General features: G+C 45.1%; 1 protein-coding gene across 1 annotated transcript; it reads right to left on the bottom strand.

Annotated features, from left to right (window-relative positions):
• Position 1: 1 nt before the first annotated feature.
• On the bottom strand, positions 2-19456 carry SLC6A4 (solute carrier family 6 member 4). Its single transcript, XM_063112450.1, has 13 exons — positions 19114-19456; positions 16783-16917; positions 16105-16324; positions 15095-15233; positions 14398-14532; positions 13971-14074; positions 12693-12820; positions 11677-11789; positions 10895-11026; positions 9731-9830; positions 8115-8215; positions 3971-4138; positions 2-76 (listed from the first exon to the last, which is right to left on the bottom strand). The coding sequence occupies exons 1-13, from the start codon at positions 19454-19456 to the stop codon at positions 2-4; spliced, it is 1893 nt and encodes a 630-aa protein (XP_062968520.1).
• Between the last annotated feature and the right edge of the window lie 4967 nt (positions 19457-24423).

Below are 24423 nucleotides of genomic sequence, written 5' to 3' on the forward strand. Positions count from 1 at the left end.
GCTACACAGCATTCAAGCGGATGTCCCCACAGGGAACCTCTGTGGGTGTTTCTGGAGTAATACTTTTAATAATACGCTGTTGGGAAGAAAATACAATGTTATAAACATTCTTATAATTTAATAAAATTTCGAAAATATTTCAGCACTCATACTAAAAGCTTAAAAAGCATTTTAATGACATTGAATATTAAGTTGGAATGGTCCCACTGACTTTCCTTAAGAAAGGAATTCCCAATTTATTTATTCTCAAATATGGATAAAAATGGAATATCCAGAAACTATAAGCATCTGTAAAACTACACAAATCATGATGAGCTTTCAATAGAACCTCTGTGGGCCTATAATATGCCTTTGAATGACTTGGGAAAGGGCAGCCTTTTCTCTGGACAGAGGAGGCTTCTGCGACCACACAGGGGCTGGGGAGCAGAGTGAGTGCTGGATTTTGGCCCCCTCCCCTCAGCCAGGCTCCTTGTGCCCTGCATACACACGACAGTCATAGTGCACGGTGCCACTGATGACATGAATCCACCTGTGAAGCCATACTGGTTAGTTCACACAAGAGTGCAAATTATGACAATTAAACTTAAAATGATGTGACCATTTAAATCATCATTTCTAAAGCAATCTCATGTTGATACAGTGTTCATCACAAAGAAGAGGCTGAGAAATTCCACTACAGAAACAGCTGAGGTACACAGAAGCTTTAAGGCAGATCCAAAATATGCTTAGGCAGGAGATATACAACCGGCCTTGTAAAACTTAGCATCAGAGTGACACAAAGCAGCTCAGGGATGTGAAGAAGAAAAAACAACAGCAAGGTGGAGGCTTAGAAAAAAACCTTTATGAAGTTGCTTAGTAAAATCTTTGATGTCCAAAAGTCTATATGTATGGTAAGCAGGCAAAATTGGATCTGAAAGCATTTTTTTTGATTTATTGATGTTTAGGTAAACTCTGCTTCTGTCCTTTTTATTTTGTTTTCTTGTTTGTTTGGTTTTTGTCTGGCCAGTTTAAAGATCAAACCCTGGACCACGGTGTAATCAGTACCATGCTCTAACCAAGCTTTTTTATTTTCTCGTTCTGAGAGTTTGCTGTTCTTTAATGAGCAAGGCCCATGGAATTCAAAAAGTTCCATTCCCATAGTTAATGAAATTCACAAAATTGTACATTTTGTGTTCCTCACGTCCTTAGTTTCTGAGTATTGAACTCTCACACTAGAAATCCCTTTAAAAAGGAATTGCTGCAGTGCTCATCAGCTACCAGAGCACGCCAAGTCATTGAAAGCAAAATTTCAGAAACCATCCACTCCCACAGATGGGATGTAAACTATAACTGACTAAACGGAGCCTGTCTTAGTGATCACTATAACTAGTCTTAAGTGGAGCTATGGTGTGCAGAGAGAGAAGTGATCACTAAGGCATATGGTGGAGTCAAGGCCAGCAATAAACAACATGATAGACAAAAACCTTTGGCTTTTGTGCCCTAACCCCTTCCCACACATTTTGTTGCCCTTCTGGCTGCTGATCTCCCAAAATGCCAAGCCCACTTTTATTTTCCATATTTTGGCAGCATTCTAGCTGCCAGACTATTATTGCTCTCAAAATTTGCAGGCCCTGGCATTCTGCAAGATGTTAACTAGCTAAACTGAGAAATGGATCACTGCTGACATCTTTATAAATAAGTAAGTACTCATTAGGGACCGTCTTCCAGTATCTTTGTGCAGGTTATTAGGGATTTCTGTGACAATGACCTAAGCCCGTGGATGACTCCAACGTTGCGACTTCTAGGCTGTGGGTATGTGTGATATATCCTCCAAATTACACCAGTGTGGCTCACTCTACAAACGCCATCTTGGTATATGGCAAGGATCCAAAAGAGTTAAGAAATTCACATTTCTCTTAGCCTTTGTTTTTTTAACCATACCAAAATTTTATATAAGGCCTTCCTTCCTCAGAATGTTAGAGACCTTCAAGTCTGGTATTCACAAAGAATTATAAAGAATTCTAGTCCCTTAGGGTGCTTGGCAAAAAATGCAGCATGCTTTATCCCTCTCAGAGATTAAGCATGCACATGGACATATCAAAGGTTTTGGAAAAGTCCTGTAGTAAAGAAACCTGTTTAACTTACTTTAATCCAGCATTCTCCAAAAATTATCTGATGACATGAGTTTTTCCCCCAGCACCTACTGATATCCTATGGAACTACTCCTCAAAACACACTTTGGGAAATGTTAATGAAGTCCAATGAGCACATTTTAAAGATGAGGAAACTGAAGCCCAGAGAAGGTGAGTGACTTGCCATAGCTGACAGGTCTTTTTCTTCTCAGTCCTCTTTGATAGGCTGTACCACGCTGCTTCCTGGTAACCCATTGTTCCCCATCTTGTGGATCTATGGTAAAGATGGCCCTTGTGACCAACTGGGAGAATTTGCAAGAAAAATGACCAGGATTCGAGGTACAGTCTGGGACTAAAGAATACTGATATTTATTAACCTAACTAGAGTTCCCATCCCTGACACTGGCCTCTGGGTTTGAAGCAACAGAGCTCAATGGATCATCACAACTGCCATAAAGGACAACCCAAAGGAATGAATTCAATGACTCTGGGCCTGAGAGTGTATCACAAGCAACACCAGGGTCCAAGGCTCTTTGGGAAGAATAAGGTCATAACAGGACTGATTTGGATGTAGGAAATTAGTCACTGCAGAGTTCTGTTCACCTAGAATTCAGTTTTTCTGTTTGGAAGAATCAACCTGGTTGTTTTCAGAAAGAGCTCATTTTTAATTGCTTCATGTTTTCTTGCTTCTCATTTCTTATGAAATGTTTTAGGATGATTAGTGTGATAGACTCATATCTGAGTTTGCTCATAAAAGTCCATACACTAGCCCACCTCAGTTCTCAGGCCATTATAGGTTATGGTTCCCTCTAGTAGCTTTTCCCAATACCACCCTTCACCTTTGAGCGACGTCCCCTGCAAAAGCACCCTACTGTGGATGCATAAGTAGCCACTTCTTCAGACTCATCTGCCATAGTACCCTTCTTACTGTGGCAAAAAACACACCAAGCAAGTAACAACTGAAGGATTTTCAATTCTGGTATTGTGAAGTATAACACTGCTGGGGATCCAGGTGGCTGAACCAGACAGAATGGAATGGAAAATGGCTACTACTCTCTCCCTAATCTCTAGCACCAAGTTCTACATTACCAAATGATTAACCCTGAGAACAAGAAGAAGTTGCACCTAAAAGTGCAAAGAGCACTGAACCAGGAGTCAGAAGACCTTGAATCTGAATCTCCCTGTACTGTGCATCTTTGATCAAGTACCTGAAATTTTGAGCAGGATGATTCCCAGCCTCAGTGTCCATGTCTGCTAGTAATACTGCCCATCTACCTCACAAGGTATTTTGATAACCAAATGAGATAATCTACCCGTAGATGCTTTGAAAAGTAGGCACTATCACACAAATTGTACTGTTATTAACATTTTTACGGCATGTTATTCATTACTGAAATGAATCTTGCTATCATGACAAAATTTTTTTATTCCGACAGCTTGAGCTGTAACTATGATATTGTTCCAACACCCTTACTTTGTGGTGATTTTCAAAATAGTACTTGTCACATTGCTCTTAGAAAAATGATGGTGGAAAAGTAGTTGTGTGATAAGTTTAGAAAGCTGTACACTGAGCCCAAGCTGGATGCTGTGGTGCACCCAACTGATCAGCTCACTCTTTTGTCACTGTATTTGCAGCTTTGGGAGACACCTTAAGATGACAGTGGCAGCCATAAGAGGTCTACATCAATATGTAGGTATATAAATATATATGGTTGAGAGCCTTCTGGTGAATTTCATGTGGTAGACTTATCTCTTTTGAATAGAGCAAAACAAGAGAATCCTTTTCTCCCCAAACAATTACCAGTCTGAACACACAGACAGACACCCACCCACACATGTACACACTAATTAGCACATACCTCTTTAAATGTCCCTGGTGTGATGATCAGCCTATAAGTTATATAGGTGGGGATGCAGATGAAAGATGAAGTTCCTATGCAGTAACCCAGGATGACACTCCAGTGGGGATAATTATATTGGAAAAGTCGTAGCTGTGGTGGGCTCATCAAAAAGCTGCAAATGATGAACTAAAACAGATATTCCAAGACATATTAAAAATCTTAATGATGTCCATGCAAATAGAGACAGTTCTGATACCACAAACACCAAATGCTAAAGCTAAGATAACTTTGAGAAATTCCCAAAATGAGATATACACTAGATTTAACTCTGACCCACAGAATTACCAATTTCTGTACTCAAGCTGCAAAAATAAAACAGCCAGGTGCTTTTCTTGATTTTCCTTCCAATCCTCCCCTCAACCCATACTGTGGGGCTGTCTTAGCACCCCTACAGTTACCCCTACAGTTAGGAAAGTTACAGCACCCCCTTCAGCACAATCCTCGGCCAAGGAGAAGAGACTGGCAACCACTGGGAGTGGTCTGGGAGTGTCCTTGCCAAACAGCAGAGGAATGAACTGAGTGACCTTGACACAGCCCGTGTCAGGCCCAGGGCTTCATATTTCTCTCTGCTTTGCTTTCATTTCCCTGCACTTCTCAGCCATGATTGCTTTTGGTCAGATGGAAGGTGCCTTATGTCCTGGAGAGATAATAAGGTTCTCAAGACCTGGAGAGGACTTGGGCTCCTGAGTGTGGGTTCCTTCTCCCCTTTTCTTAGCTTTCTGCTTTCTGCATAAGCTCCATAGACTGGGGTTTCAACACGGATGGCTCTGCTACGAGGCAGCTCAACAATGACAGCCTGTCATGGGTCCTCATAATGAAAGCAATTACAGAAAGAAAAAGGCAGCTTAACACACTTTTCATTTGAAAATTCTGTGAAGATTTTGACCAAGAAAAATTCCACAGTGCTCCCCAACATCCAGTTCATGAGTTTTCTTATTTCAGTTTGGTTTCCAGAGAGAGTGTAAATATCAGTTTTTGCCTAGTAACCACTGTGCTGAAATTGTTATTGCTTTTGATTTAATTTTATTTTATTACTTTATAGTCATAAAGAAGACAGTAATGTAAATTATTTGCGTGGTGAAGCATCTATTTATATCTTTTTTTTTCTTTGTCTGCAGGTAATAAAATGGGAAATTGTTAAACACACATCCATCTTCTGAGCAGTGTTATCCTAAGTCCGGGAGGAAGCCTTCAAAACTGGAGCCCGGTCAATCGCAACCTTTCTCCTGACCTACTCTCCTCCTCCTCCCTGGACCTGGCTAGCTAAGGAAGATATTTTGGAACAGGGAAAGAGAGGGGCTGATTAGGAGCCACCCCACCATAATTCATCTCATCTTGATGTGAAGATTGTGAAATCCAGCTGGGCCAGGGAGGGCTCAAGCTCTCGCTGCAGCCAGTACATAAGTGTTGCTTCAGAAATCCTCTCGCACACTCTGGCCTCTCCCTGCCCAATACGCATTTTCTTTTTTTATAACTTGGCTGCCACAAAAAAGAATATTTTTAGTAAGCTACTCGTTGTTTAACTAAGTGGCCTTAAGAAGCTCAGAGCAGGGGATCTGTTAAGTAAACCTAGAAGTGGAAGACGGATTTGCTTCCACTTAATTGGGCACTAGAGCATTTGCCTTTAGAGGAGGGAGTGAAGACATCATGGGAACTAGAAGAAATGTGCTTCAACGTACCAAATCTGTACATGGGTTTTGCTGGGCAAAGAAACTCATGGACTATGCACCAAGAGCTTACCCAGTCTGCTGGACAACCAGAACTTCACAGAAATAAAAATACCAAGAGCCTCAGGGCCAGGGTGAGGCATGTGAGGCACGCATCTCAGGTGCAACATTTAAGGGGGAGCTGAAATTTCAGTAATCGAGATAAACAGTATTTTAATGCAATTTTAAAAAGACAGAATCTGACAGGGCCAGATTAAGGTAAGGCAAGTGAGGTGAGCCACACAAGTATAGAGTTGGATCCTGCTTTATTTTAAATTTTGATATTTTGTTCATCATGGGTCTTTTGAATTAATTTTGATTTTTAAGAATATCGCATTGAAATACCATTTATCTTGAGGACTAGTGCTTTGGTGCGCCCTTAACTTTTCCACCTGTGGTGAGTGTCTCACCTGCCTCACCTGCATCTCAGCCCTGGACATCATTTGCTCACTGAGCTGGGAATATGAAAGTCAATGAACAAGCAAACATGTTTCTGCCCTCAAGGAATTAATCCACTGTCTCTTCTTCCTTTGAAAAACAAATGAAAGGATTTAAGTAGATTATCTGGAAGCACTGGTAATAATGTAAATTAATAACCCATTTATGTCAGGACTTCTGCTTTCTGGTAATGATGGACTAGGTGATTCTGACCAACCCTCTCAATGAATACCACTAAAACTTCTCGATTAAAAAAAACATATGTTTTAAATTTACCTAAAAGCATCAACAAGCCAATAAAGTAATAAGAAGCTATGAGGTCAAGATCTAAGAGAAAGCTGGAGCCCAGAGCTTGCACAAGAGCCCTGGGCCCCAGAAATATTTGCTGCTTGGGACAAAGGCTGGTTTTGATTTTGGAAACCTCCAGGGTCTGGGTAAATGGAAGTTGGGGAGGGATTCTGGGGTAGAGAGAGACACACATAGTGTCACAGAGGCAAGAATGAGCATGTTGTCCATCATATATACGAGGGTACTTCAAAAAGCCTGTAGAAAGATTGGTTTTATCTTTTAATTTTATTTTTCCACAATTTTTTAAAGTACTCTCATAAGTTAATGTTGAAATGTATAGGTACAAAAAAGTACAAAAATAAAGGGCTGCCTCAAAACAGAATGCAAACAGGGCTGTTTTAAAAGGGGGGAGGGACAGCTGTGTGCCAAAGAGATGTCCTAAGACAAAATAGGATGACCTAGGTACTCTTAATAAGCTGGAGATGGATTGAAGGAACAGTCTAACAACGTTTCTGGCTCTAAAAGATCAAAAAGCTCCTGCAAATAAAGTTGAGGGTAAATGAAAGAACCGCAGAGTAGTTCCTGCTGATGTGCGCAGTCAGTTACCCCAGGTGTTCTCAGAATGCATCTTTGGGCAAAGGTCCCTCATCAGGCGCGTGTCAGGAGGAAAGCAGGGGCAGGCAAGGATAGGCAAGGATAAAGTGAATACTGAACACATCTTGGCAAATGGACAGCCCCTGGACTCAACTTTCCTACCCAGGTCCTTTGGCAATAAGTGGATTCTCCTTTTGACTCAGATCTATGCTTGAGGACCTTTGTGTGGGTCCTCGTTAAAAAAATGCATACAAAATTATAAATACAAAATTACTAGGACCCCTCCCAGGGCCTTCATGAGCAGCACAGTAAATTCTTCCCTGGTCTTGAACAGTTCTTACTTGTAACAAACTATAGAAATGATCCCTGAAAGTATAGTCTTGAACAGTTCTTACTTGTTAGTGACTCTGGACCCTTCATTTAATGTCACTAAGCCTCAGTTTCCTTAAATGTAGAATAGGATTACCAGAACTATAACTACTTCATGAAATTATTGTGAGGATTAAAAGAGCAAGGGTATAAGTTTAGCATAAAGTGTGGCCTAACACTTAGTGCTCCATAAATGTTATTTATCATTATTGTTGAGCAGAGCAGTGATGTGCCAAAGTGACTGCAGCCCAGACTACCCTACAGTAATAGAACTCAGAAGAGTGTTGAACCACAGTGGGCACAGTGACCAGGAGGGAACACAAGAAGGACTTCTATAGTGCTGGTCATGTGTTCTGTTTCTTGCTAGGGCTTTGGCTCAACAGGTGTGCTCAGTTTATAGAATTTCTCCGAGATGTACACTAATGATTTGCACACTTTTCTCTATATATGTTACACTTCAATAAAATTTATTTATTTTTGTGACCGGTGAGGGGATCGTAACCCTTGGCTTGGTGTCATCTGCACCACGCTCAGCCAGTGAGCGCACCAGCCATCCCTATATAGGATCCGAACCCGCGGCCTCGGCGCTCCCAGTGCCACACTCTCCTGAGTGAGCCACAGGGTCGGCCCATAAAATTTATTTTTTATAAGTGTCTGGGGGTGAGTCTTTCTCCAGGGTGGGAAGGAGAAGGGAAATGACAACTCACCAGGAGAAACAAAGGACTGACGGTTACCCAGCAGATCCTCCAAAACCATCCTGGGCTGAAGCCAAGCATTTCCTTCACGTCACTGCAGAACTGAGTGATGCCTGAAGTCATCCAAAAGAGGAAGATCAACTGACTAAGAGAGGACATGGACTGTCCTTCTATCCCTGGATTCTCAGGGAGAGTCAGGGTCACTGGGATCAGCATTGGGAATGACAAGGAGGAAGAGAGTTGGAATTCCTGCCCTGGGCGAGCATAAAAGCTTTAGAATTTCTCCATAGGAGAGGCTCAGGGACACCAATTTGGTCTGAAAGTGGGACTGGGGGACTTGCCACAAAACTGCATTTTTGTAACAAACAAAGCTCTTTCAACATAGAGCAGGAGGACTAATGGACATTTAAGGAAAGACCTAAATCCCTCTCTTGGTGTCCCCACTGCCTTTCTATGATCTCAGGGTATATTTGATTTTACTGTTATTATAGAAAAGAAAGTTGAATTTTGTCTAGGAATGGTGAACCTGCCTGATAGAGACTGACTGATCGTACACTGGAAACTTTCAAGGGAAAATTTTGACCACATTATTGCCCATTCATATGGCAGATCAAGATCAATGTTCTTCTACAAAAAGTAACTGTCTTGGAAGTGAGAACTGAGAACTCGACCAAGAGGCGAGAAGTTGAGCAGGGGCAGGTGATCTGCAGTTGCTTCCCCGACAGCTCCCAGCACTTCCTAGGGCAGGTCTATAGAGAGCTGAACTTTGTCCTCTGAGTCGCTCGGGAGGTTGGAAGGACATCTTCTTTTTAAAAAACTAGGCCCACCTGGGACTCAAAATGTGCCCCCTTTCTTCTTCACGGTATGTATAATGACTACCATGCTAAAGTGGCTTTATTATCATAGAAACTAGGAAAATAAATACATTTTTAAAATGAAATAATCACTTGTTGATTTAAAGAGAGGCACCTCCGAACTTGGTGTTCTTCATTTCAGCTGCCTGTGTCCTCCCCTGCCCCACCCAGGGGCCCTTGGGACCTCTGCCAGTGGGCCCGGGTCCCTGCTGCTTTCACCCTTGTCAAATTCCATCCCAGGACCAGAGGGGATGAATTGGGGATTTTACAGGCAGATAACACAAGTGACAGCATTCTTCATCTTCCCTAGAAGATAAGCTCCTAAGCTGTCTCAGGGCTCTGCAAGGAGCTCTTGCTTGAGAAATTTAAATTCAGGGCCACTTTCTTTAACAATAGTATATTGTACACTTGCAAATGCATTTGTTATGCACTGGTTCTGTGTTGTCTGTTCAAATCTTAGAGCCCATCAGGATCTTAACCATGGTGGATAAGCTATGTGGAACCCTTCAGCCTGTCTCCCCTGTGTAAATATTCAAACTCAGAAGGAAAAAAAAAATTCTCCCAAGAGTATGGGCGATCAGCTGTACAGAGTGTAGAGGAAATGACGACCTATTTCTGAAGAAGGCAAGCTGAGGTTATTTTACAGACCCATCAGGAGGTCACAACTTGGAAACTGTCCCTCCCTGCCCTTCTTTGATGAAATCAGCCCTTCTCTAGCACGCTGGCTGCGGGCGATGTAGAAAGGATCATGGCTGGCCAAAGGAAGCATCTTACCATAGAACCAAGACACAGCAATGGCTTCTATGAGCACGACGGTGAGCACCGCAGGGCCCGTGGCGTACTCCTCCAGCAGCTTCACCACGTAGGCCCCTCCCTGGAAATGACATCACAAAACTGGTTAACAGCTCGCTGAGCCGCTGACCCTCCTTACTATAGGGGCCTGCAGAAGGTTCTTGACTTAGGATGATTCTGGAAAATTCCCACCTTGGAGTATAAGTACCCAGAGCCTGCCTCTTGGACCTGGCCTTTGCAGTATGGGCCAGGTTTCACCCCATCAGACACATCTTCCCGCCCTGTAGAGCACATTCTTCTTAGTTGTTTCCTTTCCCCATTAAGCTTTAAAAGACAAACTTCAAAGAGCCTCTGGATCTGTTTTCCACTTTCTTCAACTACTAAACACCTACTCTGTACTCTACCCTGGAGAAGCCCTGCCTCTAAAGACTAAATCTGGGAGGGTCCAGGATACCAGACACATTGAGTGCCTTGGTCACAGTTTTCCCTTCTGTCCTAACTCATGACTCCCTTGAGTCCTACTCAGGCACCACCTCACCGCCAACCCTGCTGAAGCTCCACTGGGCTCACAGCTTGAAGATGCATATGTACAAAATCTGCCTTGAGTCAGAAGGTCACAAGCCTAGGATGTCTGTGGATACTACCTATGCATGCTTTACAGTATTTGCCTCAGATACTTAAAAAAAAAAAAAAAAAAAAAAAAGCCAAAGGTCTGACTTCTTTACCATTGCAAGTTCTGGAGGGAAACAAAGTGGCATTACACACATGAAATGTCAGCCTCCAGATGTTCTGTACATCAGGACATCAGGGCAATATACCCATGAAAGCAGCCCTAAGGAATGGAAATAGACTGGAAAAGCAAATCCTAGCGTTTCTCCAGATATTTCCCAATCCTGAAATTTAGTTGGATCCTTTGTAAAACACTAAGAGTCTCCAGATACTATACACAGATTCTATAAATAGATGGTGAGAGAAACAGTTTTTCTTCTTATCCTTGATGCCTTGATGACAAACTTTATAATGGCAGTAACAACCCCTCTTTCTTGGGCCCCAAAGCCACTGTGTGGCATGGAAGGAAAGAAACAGCTTGGAGCATTCTGTTGCCCTAGGGGAGGCCAACTCAAAGCTGAGGGCTGTGGTACTCACAAAAGTCAGGGTAATCAGGGATCCAAAGAAGCAGGTAATGACCACGGCGAGCACAAACCATTCCCGGCGCTTGGCCCAGATGTGCGGAAACTCATCCAGCACAGCTGTGATCACCCCCTCCAAGCCTGCAAACTAAGAGGTACATGCAAACAGTCACAATGGAGGCTTTGGGACAAGTCTGTGCCTTCAGGGTAGTTAACAGGAGGGAGGAGTAAGATTGCTGGGTGACCAGTCAAGCTGATGATTACCAGTTCCCCAGCTCTCAGGCCCATGAAAACATCTAGGAGTATATTTCCCTGTTTTACATTGTCATTTAAACCCATCACTAAGGATATCCAGGAAAGCAAGTACAGCACATGGAAAGAACTTCAACACATGAGGTCTCTTGGAGAGTCTGGTTGCACCAGAAAGGCCAACCCAGAGCTGAGAATCACTCCACACTAAGTGCACGGCACTGAGCTGAATGCTGGGCAGGGCAGAGGCATGAGAGATCTCGCCTGGCCAGGTGTCATCATGTGGGCATGGGACAGTGCACAATAACAGTTCACACATGCTGAGCCCTTGGTCTGTGCCAGGCACCTTGCCCACATTATACCGTTAATGACTCTTGAATGTCCTAGAGGGCAGTAAGTGCCATCGCTGAGAAGTGAACAAAGGGCCTGGGAGCACCAGGAGGGAGCAGCCAGTGCTGCCTGGGATGTCCAGCATGGGAGGGAATGAGTATAGTCTCCTCCTCTCCTCTTCCTCCTCCCAGAGCCTGTTTCCCCTCCTCATTCACTCACCGTGCTGTCCAAGCCCAGAGTGATCAACATCAGGAAGAAAATGATGGCAAAGAAAGTGGACGCTGGCATGTTGGCTATGGCTTCTGCATACGTGATGAAGAGGAGGCTGGGGCCTGAGACAGAGGAGCAGAGAGGAGGATGTGGTTGCCAAGACCTGTCTTACAAAGATGTTGCAAAGGAAAGCTCTGCCTCACAAACACTTACAATCCTCATCACAAGACCTTACATGAGAAGTAGGCTTTGACATGTACCAAGTGCTTGCCCATGCTCCACACCATCTTACCTGGCCACCCCATGTCCTGGGAGGCAGGGAGGGAAGAGTATCCACCTTGAAAATTGTATACCCTCAATTAACGTGGAGGATGGAAACAGACCCTAGGACTAACAAAGCTGCAAACAAGAATAAGCATTTCCCACCAATAAAAACAATTCTGTTTTTTTTTTTTTAAGGTCAGGATTGATATTTCCAAAGTCCCATAGCATTTAGCCCCCTCTGATGTCTTTAGCTCAGAACAGTAGGAAATACTAATTGATTTCAGTAAGGTCACAGAGGCTATAGAGTAAAGACCTCCTGCTATTTTAAACTCCCTTTTGATGGATGATGGGCATGTCTTCAACCTCTCGTGTGCTAGCTAGGGGTGCCCCAATTGGGGTATATGGTTGGTCAAAGCATTGCATCAGGCCAAAGACATGAGTATGTTGCTTCCTAGACTTGGACCCATCACAAGACCATCACAGACCCCAAACCCACTGGTTTCAAAGCCATCATCCAAGTCATAATTTCAAGCCCATAGTGTGCTGGAGGCCCCAGTAGTGGGTGCCATGGGAGCTGCCCCATCCCTCCATGGTCTGAATGCATAGAAAGGGTTGAAATTTCCAAGGCATTAAGTTTCTCTCAAATCTTTGAAAATTTTAAAGGAACATTCAGAGATAATTCAAAAGCTAGGTGTTTGTAAAAATTCACAGCAAAGCAATTCAGTAAGAGCAAAGGACCAGAACAGAACCTGAGGTCCTACCTGCATCTCTGGCCACCTCAGACACATCTTCATTCCTCATCTCAGCCATATACCCAAGCACCGTGAAGATGACAAATCCCGAAACGAAGCTAGTCATGCAGTTCACCACACTGGTCACCAGGGCATCTCTGGAGTGGAAAACCCAAAGGGCCTGAGACAGTTCCAAGGTCTGGAGTCTAAAGAGTCTGTCTGTGTGTCTGCTCTACCTGAGACAGGCCAGCCATGGCAAGGGCCAGCAGGCTGAGCTCAAAGGACTTTAGGACTGTCCTTGTGTCCCTTCCCCTTCTCCCAAAGCCCCACCTCTCAGGCTTGAACCACAAACTGCCATGACCACCACACATGGCATGGGAGAATAGCAGGTGCAGGGCTTTTAAGACGTGGTCCAGTTGTGAAATAACACAGCACAGACCTCTCCTTTCAACCAGACGTTGTTCAGGAGCAGGGTCCAGGTCAGGGTGGGGGCCAGGATGGGGCTGTGGCCTCACATTTGTGAAGTCCTCAGATTTGGACTTTGACATTACCTTCAAATGAAGTCACAAGATTGCCACAGAGATACCCTGACACTTTAAAAAGAAGATCTCATCATATAACTTCAGGCTAGTGTCCCGATGCAAGGCCACATTGATTAGGGTATATATGAGTTTCCCTCCCCGCCTTTTTAAAAATATATAAATTCTATAATTATCTTATGAATAGCACAAATAGATTGCTGGGCATTACCATCTGTAATAGAACATTAAAATGTAATTAAGTCTAAAGATGATGAGTGATATTTAAATCATAATTGATACAACACTCCCTGTTTTGTTAAAATTTCTTAAGTGAGATTTTGCTACAAAAATTATGGCATTTTGTGTTGGTCAAAATAATTCAATCATTATTCTGTTTGTGTATACATACATAAACAAATGATCACACTATAATTTTTGTTGTTAAACACATTAACTAGTTAAACCTAAATATTTAATTATGTTTTTAAATTTTTATAAGACTGCTTTGGAATTTCTTAATTTTTTTTAATATAGAGAGACTCTCACAAAACAGAAGTGGCCTGGGACCTCTGTCAACCTCTGAATGGCCCTGGTGAAGTTAACAGCCTGGATGGGTGCTCTGGCCCTGCGTGACTTGGCCAGGGACCTGCAGCATCCCTGAGGGGCAGTGTCACCTTGCCCTGAGCCCGGCCAGCTTTGAGGCCATTGGTTCAATGGCCTTCCTCCAGACCAGCTGACTTTCACTCGCCCCACTTACATGCTTTGCTTGGGGACCCCAGATACTCACTGGTAACAGTTGTTGTTGAATTTGTTGTAGCTAGCAAAAGCCAGTAGAACCCCAAAGCCCGGACCAAGAGAGAAGAAGATCTGGGCAGCAGCATCCACCCACACCTGGAACACAGCAGGGGTGAGGGAATGGGGGGTGAGCCCAGGCTGACGCTCACGTCTCCACTTGACTGTGCAGAGGTGAAAAATTTGCTCTCAAGGCTCATTCCAGGGATAGCCACAGATCAAGTACAAACACATGTGATTTCTCTTCCTATCATTTAGGCCTAACCCCATCTGGTGGCCTCAACTGTACTTTTTATGCTTATATTTCTGGTGTAAAGTATCATTGCAGACTTGCATGAAACTAAATTCAGTTGTCCTACTGAAGAGTGACTTCATTCAGTGAAATGACAGGCAGGTGCACACTGTTTCCCTCATTATCTTACCCCTGTCTCCAGGAGTTTCTGCCAGTTGGGTTTCAAGTAGAAGACAACACCCCTCCAGGCCCCAGGGAGGGTGGCCCCCCTCACCAGCAGGATAGAAAGGATGATGTAAGGGAAGGTGGCTGTCACCCACACCACCTGTAAGGAAGGAGAGTGGAAGCTCAGGTTATCACCACGTTATTCCAGGAAGGGCAGGGTAGGGGGGTGGTCAGATGTCAGTGTTTTTCATTCTTAAAGACCTCCAATAAAGGAGATCCACCTCTGTCTTCTTAGGAGGCTAGGAAGTGTGGCCAGAAAAATCACAGCCTTCAGAATTAGCTTGGCCAGTACTAACCACCTCTAAGCCTGCTCCACATCTGTAAAATGGGAAAATATCTAGCAGGAAACGAAGTTAGCCAGTGTGTATAAAGCACTGAACATGGTCCATGATGGGTTTTCAGTAAATTATTGCTACTATTATTAATTGTGATACTGCCAGTGGTTAAAGGATTTTTTTTTTTTTTTTAATCATATAATGGTTCTTTGGACTGGCCCATTTATAGGATTTTCTAACAGATTTGGTAAAGAGAGACTGAAGATCATGAGATGAGTTTGGTGTGGAAGGAAACAGCGATTGTACCCCAACCAGGAGCTGTCTAGGCTACCAGGTTCTGAGTTTGATTCCCCGTGGGGCCCCTTGGCAAGCCAGCGTCCTCCTCACCTTGCCAGACGTTCTGACGCCTTTCCAGATGCTGAAGTAGATAACAGTAAAGATGAGCATGATGCAGAGGGCAAGCTGCCAGCTGATGGCCCCCAGGTCCTGGAGTCCCTTTGACCGGTGGATCTGTAGGACATGGCGCCTGGAGTGAAAGACAAAGAAAGGCCGTGGAAGGGTCTGAACGATGACCTGAGCACACAATCTGTGATACTTTTGCTAGGGTGCCCAGAGAAAAATGGACACTGTGCTGCAAGGACAAAGGGGTCACTGAGGCTCAGGAAGAGCTGAGATTGGCCCTGCCCATTCTGAATGAACAGGTAGCATGTTCAGCTGACCGCCCCAGGAAAAGTGCTCAGCCCACAGGCAGACTTCCCAGTCTCTTTGCTGGCTGGGACTAGAACCCCTTTGACCAACATAACTGGCTTTTGGGTCCATGAGGATTTATATGTGTGGGTGGTGGGCCCCCTCCCCAACCTTAAAGCACTCTCTCTTTGGGCTGCAATTGCCTGAAATTCTAGCATTAAAGAATACTGCCTTCTCCAAGCATCTTCTTCCAGAGGGTAAAATACCACTTATAAAGTCAACACATTAAAGCAGAAACTATGTGAATAGTTTTAAACTACTGAAGTAGCAGCATGCTTTGCTTGCATGACAGTTGGCTGACAGGAAAAAGGGCAGTTTTGATGTAGGGAGTCACTTCGGAATGCGAAAGTAGGGATTGGCCTGGGCATGTTGGAGCAGCCTGGTGTGACATATCAGAAAGGAGAGGGCAGGCACAGAAGGGCCAGATTATGGAGCATTCAGGGTAGAGTTTCCCACCTCCAAATCCTGCTTGGGGCTGGCCCTGACACTCCCCCACTTGTAGTCGCTCCCCAACCCCTGAAAGCTTCATCTCTCAGAAATCTGCAGGAAAGTGGTGAAAAGCCCCTAATCCCTGCCTTCTTCCTAAGAAGCCAAACCCCAGGGGTGTGGCCTGCCCCTAAGAGACCACCCCCTCACTTACATGCACTTACATGTAAAATTCTTCAGCAGGTGACGTGGAGTGAAGTGTCCAGGTGATGTTGTCCTTGGAGAAGTAGTTGGTGCAGTTGCCAGTGTTCCAGGAGTTCTTGCAGCTGGTCCAGGGCAGCCGGTCCGTGAAGGAGGAGATGAGGTAGTAGAGTGCCCAGGCCATGATGGTGTTGTAGTAGGAGGCGATGTAAAAGGCAATGATGCAGATGGCGTAACCAATCCCTGGGCAGTGGTGAGAGAGCGTGAGAGAGGCCAAGTTAAAGGGCAGCCCTGCAGTGAAAGGCTGAAGCTGGGCGCCGGAGGGCGCCGCAGCCCAGGTCAGGGGTGAGGGTGGGGACAGCCATCCATTTCATTCGCCAAGGACTCTGAGAGTAAGTGGCAGTGTGGTAAATCACTCGTACACATTCACAAGGTTACATGTTTTAGAAAATGTGTGTGTGTCCCGTTAATGCCTTAAAATTATTAGATTTAGTTTACTTTTAATTGCTATTTATTCTATTTCTCCTTAACTATTTCACACCACTTGGGTAGTCAAAAACTTAATTACTCAAGTTATCTCCGAGAGATACCTGAGGCTTAACTGATTCCACAAGAAGATCCCAACTCACACCCACTGCTGGAAATCACGACTTCCTTGGAGGCCCCGCTCACCCACCCACTCACCCAAACCCTTCAGTTACCTTTGAAAATTGGGCAGATTTTCCTCCATATGGAAATGCATCCATTTCGGTGGTACTGACCCAGAGCGAGCTCCATGTAAAAGAGTGGGATGCCCCCAAAAATGGCCATGATGGTGTAGGGGAGGAGGAACGCCCCTGAAGTAGATGAAAGACAATTTCACTACCTGCCCACATCTGTCCTGGGACAGCCTGACTGATCTGGACCCACGGGGTCATGGTGAGAATCACAGAGCCTCTGATTCTCTGTGCTGTGTGACCTCACACCGTGCTCCCAGGTCTTAGTGCTTTGCCGGAAATAGTAACAGACAGAGCCCCACAGCTAAAATGAGGTTTCAGAGGAGACCGCAGAGTAAATGGAAAGGAAGCTAGATTTGCAACTCAATAGAACAGGCACTGGGACCACCTCTACTCCTAACTGCCCGGAGAACCCTGGGCCACTTCCACTCTCTGAGCCCCAATTTCCTCCCCTATAAAACGAGATGGTTGTGGAGAGCTGAGGTTCCCAAACCAACCACTCGTCATAATCAGTGCTGAGCTTAAAAACTCACACCCAGTTTCCTGGGTCCACCCCAGACTTCCTAAAGCAGAATCTCCAGGTATGGGTGTGACACAAAATTTTTTTTCAAGCTCCCCAGGTGATTCTGATGCAACCAGCATATGGGACCCCTGGAACAGATCACCTGTGACAATCTGTGAATCAGCTATAACATCTATGAATCACTGAATTAGTATCTTTGTTCATTGGTATTATCTGTGGCTCCAAACACTTGATTATTGATATTTTGCTATATTTCCATAATTCCTTTGAGCCAGAATGATGCCTCACAAGCCACTTTTGCAGGTGTGGCTGAAAAGGGTGGTTTTTCACAGAACAAGAAAGTGCAGAGCTGCTGCATAACTGGAGATGCTCGCGTCCCCTGGATCTTGCGGCTGAGGCTGAAGTTGGAAATGCCACATCGAGGATTGCTCACCTGCAGCCTGAGTTTTAGCCCAAAGGTTGGGTCAGCTGTAATTTTTCCCTGACAACTTTTCCCTTCCATAAAATGCTTTGAACCTAGAAACCTTAAGTCAGTGCCACTCAGAAAGGTCCACATAACTTACAATCTTGCTGGGTAAACCTGGCTTGAGAATAAAAACCACATTGTGTTTTCGTGGTGACCTTCGTCCAAATAGTTTGCTTGATTGGCTTTACAGTAGAGAATGAGTGTGGGGGAAACGTCACCAGTGACCCAGCCCCTTATATAATGCTTAGGCTAAAGGTGACCTCCTGAGCTGGAGATAAGGTGGTTATGACTTCCACTTCTCCTAGGCAGGAAGCTCTGAGCTTCCTGGGGTCTCCTGGAGCTGCCTTTGCAGCTGCATGGACAGAAGTCCTTCCAAGATGCAGCAAATCCAGGCACCTTTTGTTGAGCCATGGAAGAAGTGAGGGTGACTCAAATGAATTATCCCCCAAACCACATTTTAGCTGCCCTCCCAGATCTGTTGCTAGAGTTCCCATCAAAATAAATACAACTGATTTGACACCCATTTCTTGTCCTTTTCCTAGTCTGATAAGTCCAATGTAAACACAGAGGCCCCATACCTCCTCGCTTCTCCCACCCGCCACCCTCCCCTAGGCTCGCGTATTCACGCCTACAGTCAGCTACTATTTTTGATAATCTACAAGTTAACTGCTCTAGAGGATTTAGAGGTACAAGGAGGAACAAAATATGGTGTCCAGCCTCAAAAATCTAACATTCTTGTAGGGCATAAAAGGTAAAATCCATGCATGGCTTGGGGTTGGCATTAATGTCATGCTGTGGCTGGGTTTGGCTTTGGATTATGCCCAGACTGGTAACTTAAGACTCTGGACCTAAATTGATGCCCTTCTCTGAACTCACACAGGTCCAAAGGCTCAGTAGGGTCTGGGACCCTGGAGTCCCATCCCCCCCACCCAGTTTTTCCTTACATAGATCTAACCCCCCTGGACTCTTCCAAGCAGAACCTGCCAGTGGGAGTGAAGGAACTCAGCACAGTGATGACGGCTGTTCCCTCATTCAGAGCTGGTGCAGAACTGAGCTTGGATAATGCAGGATGGGAAGGAGGTCCTTCAACAAATGGAGCACTGATGATGCTGGGTATCTGTGAGGCCAGGTTTGGGAGAGCTCTCATCCAGCTGCATGACCCAGAAGGCCTCAGACATGCTGACTTAAGCTTCTGGCTCACTGGAGATGTGTCTCTTAGACAGTTTGAAAGTCTAAGCAATCATGTTCCCAGATTGATCAGCCAAGAAAGAAAAGACTGTGGCCCACCCCTGCATCAGAGCCTGTACTCGTGGCCCGTGACACTTACCCCCTCCATTCTGGTAACAGATGTAGGGAAAGCGCCAGACGTTGCCCAGGTCCACAGCATAGCCAATAACTGAGAGGAGGAAATCCATCTTCTTGCCCCAGGTCTCCCGTTCACCCTGATGAACCTCAGCCACTAGGGTGGTGGTGGCAGCTGAGATAGAGTGCCGACTGTCATCTTCTGCACCAGGGTTTGGAACTGATGAGTACCCGTTAGATATTTGGCTGGACTCTGCTTTATCCCCTGGGACAGGGACACCCTTCTGTAGGACTCCATTTTCCTGGCAATCCTCTCCATCCTTACATGCTGACAGCTCCTTCTGAGAATTCAAGGGTGTGGTCTCCATCCTGCTGGTTAGTAAATGATGTTGATGCCCATCTGCCAAGGACCCAGACTGAATTCTTTGTGCTCAAATTTGTGGATCTTGTCAGAGCTTTATATCAATGGGATTGAGAGCTCTGTTGGGAAGGCACACAGAGAAAGGAGAATAAAATTAGGCATTTTACTTGTCTTTTATTTTAGTTCATCATACATCTTAAACGTATTAGTTAATGATATTACGAATGCCTCTGTCAAATGTGACATCCTATTTTCTATACGAGAGTCAATACAACCAACTAAAATTTTCAAGCTATCCAGAGTGTCAAATCACAGTCAAGTAATTTGATAAGGAAACAACAAAACAAACGAAAATAGACAGCAAATCACCAAGGTTCTGCACAGGTTCTGTTTAAGAACAACGCATTTGCTTCACTTTGAGGGACCAGACTCTCACCCCGTAGTTTACCAGTAAGTCAGAGAACGTAAGGAGGAAGAGGCTCACTGCCAACCTTCACCGAGCACTTACTTTGTCCTGGATGCTGTGCTGGGAAAATCATAACAAATAAAGAAGCAGCTTCTTCCTGCAAGTAGTAGGAACAGTCTTCTCCATCGTTTAAGGTGAACACCCAAAGTTATATTTTATATAAACTAGAGATATGATTTTAAAAGGCAAAGAGCAAAGGATAGAGGTGAAAGGCCACACTCTGTGAGGCATGCCTAGCTCTTCAGCTGTGGATTTTTTCAGTCTTCCTTTGGCCCAGGTCTGGGAGGCTTTGGGCAGATTCTAGCTGCCTCTGGCTGTTTCTGGTCCATCTGTGCCTGGCTTTCCTGCGTTCCCATTATGCCTCCACAATTTTGACAGGGCTTCAAATGGCACTGCTGCTCACCATTCATACTTCTAGCCACTCCCCAGCAACTCCTGTGGCTGAGCCACTTGTTAACCTGCAACTGTGGCAGGCAGGGTCACCTCTCATCCAGGAAAGCCTGGGAGAAGAGTGTGCAGGTTATTGATGCCGGCGTGGCTGGTGCCTCTGTCCCCATGTGCCTCCATGGGGCAGGCTGGGCCGGGGCTGCTATGTCTTCATTTCACTGCTGTGCACTGGGGCACAGGGAAGTCAGCTCGACTCTCACCTGGGCTGAAGTCTGAGACATCAAACATGGGATAGAAATCTGAGTCCTTTTGGACTTTAAACTTATGGCCTGTCATAAAGTTGTAAGCAGCCAAGACCTTCCAGCTCACTTCGTTTCTTCTGGGCCTGAGCGTTTCAAACTCTTGAAACAGTTTGGGAGTTGAAACATGTTTCTGCTTAGCTAAGATCATATTATTCCTTTCTATGAAAAGATGGCCAGGGAAGGACTGCGACCATTATTTGTAACTGCAAAGATCTGATGCTTACCCTCTAAATCCAACAGTAGGAGAACGGCCAGGAATTGGCAGCTAATAAAAATGGCAAATGTGTGTCTCCTACTTGTTTGGGGCTTTCAGTGGCAAGAGTTTGATATGAACACCATAGGATGTAGGTAATTAGAGTTTTGTATTTGTTGGGTTCTTCTTTTTTTCTTTCTGTGAAGTGGAAAGTAAAAATTTTAAAAGGGATTGTTGCCAAAAATATCTACAGAAACAAGAGATAAATCAGCTCTCTGTAGCTAGGGCGCACGTGTGTAAGGGGGTAGACGTCCTGGGTTCCTTCCTATCCAGCTGTTTGGTCCATACCCCCCACCCCACCCCATCCTTGCTCAAGGATGCAAACACACTCCTAGAAGAATACGGGCTTCTGAGGAAGTGTGATCCAGACAAAACCCCTCCCCAGTCCCCCTTCCTTGGGACCTCAACTACACTTGATAGACTTTTAAATAACCACACATCCTCTCATCTACATAAGTGACCATTTATCAGGCCAAGGGATTTTTTTTCTTGAGAGAGAGAGAGAGAGAGAGAGAGAGAGAGAGAGATGATGAGATGTCAATATATTTAAATATACAACTAAATTAAACCTGAACTTGGCAGTCTGGGGTTGTGTTGTTTGAGAAAAGGCCTGTGTACTTCCTCTGGCCTATATCAATGACATGTTTTCCAATTAAACACTGAAGCACTTGAAGACCAAATGGCAGAGACAGAGAGTTCTTCCACGTGTGGCCACCTGCCACTGAGCTGACAGAGCCTGCCCTTGCCCTGGGCCCCCCTTCCTCGGTTCTTTCTTCCTCCACCCCCCCAAATTCTCAGTAGGAAATTCTTCCTATCTTTGATGCCGCCACTCTCCTCTCATTTAAATTGAAGCTCAAAGAACAACTGCGTTGCCCAGCCCGGAGGGTCTACAGAGGGGCAGCGTGGTCTGTCTCAGAAGCAACACACTGGGGAGGGGGAATAAACATTTAGTCACAGCAGTGATTTGTCACCCTCCCGCCTCAGGAGCCAAATGATTTGTTCTGGATCTTATTTACTTTTCTGTTGGGGCATCCTACAGGGAGTTTGGAAACTGTACGTGGGTGAATGGATTTGGGGGGGCAATGTGTGCTCTCCGGGGTCTTCAGGTTCAGTCCCTGAGACACTTGATTTTGATTTCTTGGCAACTATGATGAGCAGCTCCTGGAGGAATACTACACTATTCTCTGTTTCTGTTCTGAGCCATTAACAAAGGTCTTATTTCCTGAAATATCCCCCAGTATTTCTTAAATTTTTTTATTTTTAAATTTTTTATCAGTAGGCTGATGGCCCAAGTGTAAGAAAAGCTGTTAACAGCATCCCTCAGGCAACTCATGACTTCAGTTTGCCTCTCCCCAGAGGTTGATCTCTCTCCTTCCACCTCTGCTTTCTGGGGTTCTTCTATTGTGCACCATCCCTGATCATAGAACCAGGGTGCAAATAGAAAGTTACAGCCACTTGAAGCCACCAAACAGGCATGAGACACACCTCTCCTTTTCTTCAATTCACTCTGCCTCTCCCAGTGAAAGGAAAACTCCCAGTTACTAACTGGGTTGGCCAGGAGCAGATGGCACATGCCTGGGCCCCTTTCTGCCTGCAGGCTCCTGCCCGGACTCCTTTCCTACTTTCCTGATTCTACACAGCACTGATCGGCTTTTTCTGCTGAGACCAGCAGATAACAAAGGTTGAGAGCAAGCCGGCCTGGGAATGTAGAAGTCTGAGTTGTTAAGAATGCTGGTTTCTGAGAATGCAGTCTTGAAAGCTTTCTTTTTTAAAAGATATTTTTATCCTGTGGTGTAAAAAAATTGCACACGAGGTCAATATTACAGCGGTGACCTGCCCCAGGCAGCCTTTGAGTTTCTCCATTGCCAGAAAAAGCCCGAAAGCTTCTTTTGCACCTTGAATGTATGCTGCTGTCCCGTGCTAGGCGGGTGACTGGCTGTGGGTGGTGCCATGTGACCCAGCCCTGCTGTGGGATGACAACCAGACAGGCATGAGCCTCGTCCCCCCAGGTCTCCGCACACGAGTGGCAGCACAGTGGGGCAGCTGGCCAGCTGACGGTTGTGGTCATCACACCCCTGCTTCCTCTCAGCCCTGGGAGGGAGCTAATTCACTCCATTCCCCACCTAGTAAGAAAGGATTGTTTCTATTTAAACTTCTGATCAAATCTCCATTTCTCTTTCCACAGACTCTGTCTCTGTAGCCAGGGGAACCAGTACTTGAACAAGCATGTAATTAGAACGATTAGCTAGAAAACCACCCAGCCCTTTGGAAATGCCTGTGACTCTGCTTGGCTGGTGCCCATCCATACATTCTAATGAGAAATACTATAGAAGTTTTGTACTTTGACTTCACGTATCAAGACAAAGTGAGTTCACTTCTCAGGAAACTCAATTTTCATTTTCATTTTCTTTTTGTGACCGGTAAGGGGATCGCAACCCTTGGCTTGGTGTGCCCGCGCTGAGCGCACCAGCCATCCCTATATAGGATCCGAACCCGCGGTGGGAGCGCCACTGCGCTCCCAAGCGCTGCACTCTCCCGAGTGTGCCACGGGGCCGGCCCCAATTTTCATTTTCAAAAACGAAACATAACCCAGCATGAATTATGGCCTTAACACTGAGATAAGATTAATTATAGGCTGTATGGTCAATTGGCAATTTGCATTCTCTATTGAGAAAGCATCTAAAGCTCCCAAGGCACCTACCATGGGTGATAGGAATTATGGAGCTCTAGTGCCTCCCCACACAATGAACATTGAATCTTGTCCGCTGCCACAGAGAAGCACTAAGTCAGCAAAGATGTGTCATGTGCCTACCATGTGCTAGGCTCTTCGGAGACAAGACAGGCACATGCCATCAGGGAGCCCATGGTACAAGGCCAAACTCCGAAAAGGAAGACTGACTGCTAGGGAACGCCAGCATGCTTCAGGAGAGAGAGGCTGCTAGTATCCTGTTGTAAATGGAGGTTTCTGCTGACTTGCTGCAGCACTCACATTTCTAGCTCCAAAGTTGCCCTCAGGCTTAAAAGGCGTCCTTTTGCTGCTATTTTGTGGTTTCTGTCACAGGACTTTGGAATTTAGTTGATTCTTCTCACAGGCTCCACAGTGTAAAATGATGGTCTGCATTTGTATCTGTTGAGGGACTGCTGAGTTCTCTGAAGGGGGCAGTGTCATAGGTCATACGCCATAAGGGCCCTGGCTTGCCTTTCAAACAAAAGAGGCTTCAATGACATAAATAAAGGGGGTAGAGAAAATCTGCTTGTTTTTTGGGCATAAAGGTGGAAATGAACTCCATTATCACAGCCATCTCCTTACCCAAAGTATTCCTTACATGAGTGAGTCGGACACTTTAATTACTTGGTGAAGAATTAAATAGGATAAAATCCTCAGGGGCATTTGGGCAAGTTATCAAGTGAAAGAAAAAGAATCTCTATCCAGAACTTTCCCTGCCTGGAAGAGAACAGCCTGAGCTTCTCTCCACACAGAGTATAAAATCTAGAGGATTAGCCATTCGCGATGGGGTTGAGATCACCCCAGAGGCTGGCCAAAAATACAAAGTATTATTTATTTT

This window comes from Cynocephalus volans, chromosome 10 (genome assembly GCF_027409185.1).
Source record: "Cynocephalus volans isolate mCynVol1 chromosome 10, mCynVol1.pri, whole genome shotgun sequence".
Taxonomy (NCBI): domain Eukaryota; kingdom Metazoa; phylum Chordata; class Mammalia; order Dermoptera; family Cynocephalidae; genus Cynocephalus; species Cynocephalus volans.

Coding starts and splice junctions, on each gene's coding strand:
- SLC6A4 (XM_063112450.1), bottom strand. CDS start 19,456: ATGGAGACCACACCCTTGAATTCTCAGAAGGAGCTGTCAGCATGTAAG. Junction 15,234..16,104: donor CCTGCTGAAGAATTTTACAT/GTAAGTGCATGT, acceptor CTTTCACTCCAG/GCGCCATGTCCTACAGATCC. Junction 77..3,970: donor CACCAGGGACATTTAAAGAG/GTATGTGCTAAT, acceptor TCTTCCCAACAG/CGTATTATTAAAAGTATTAC.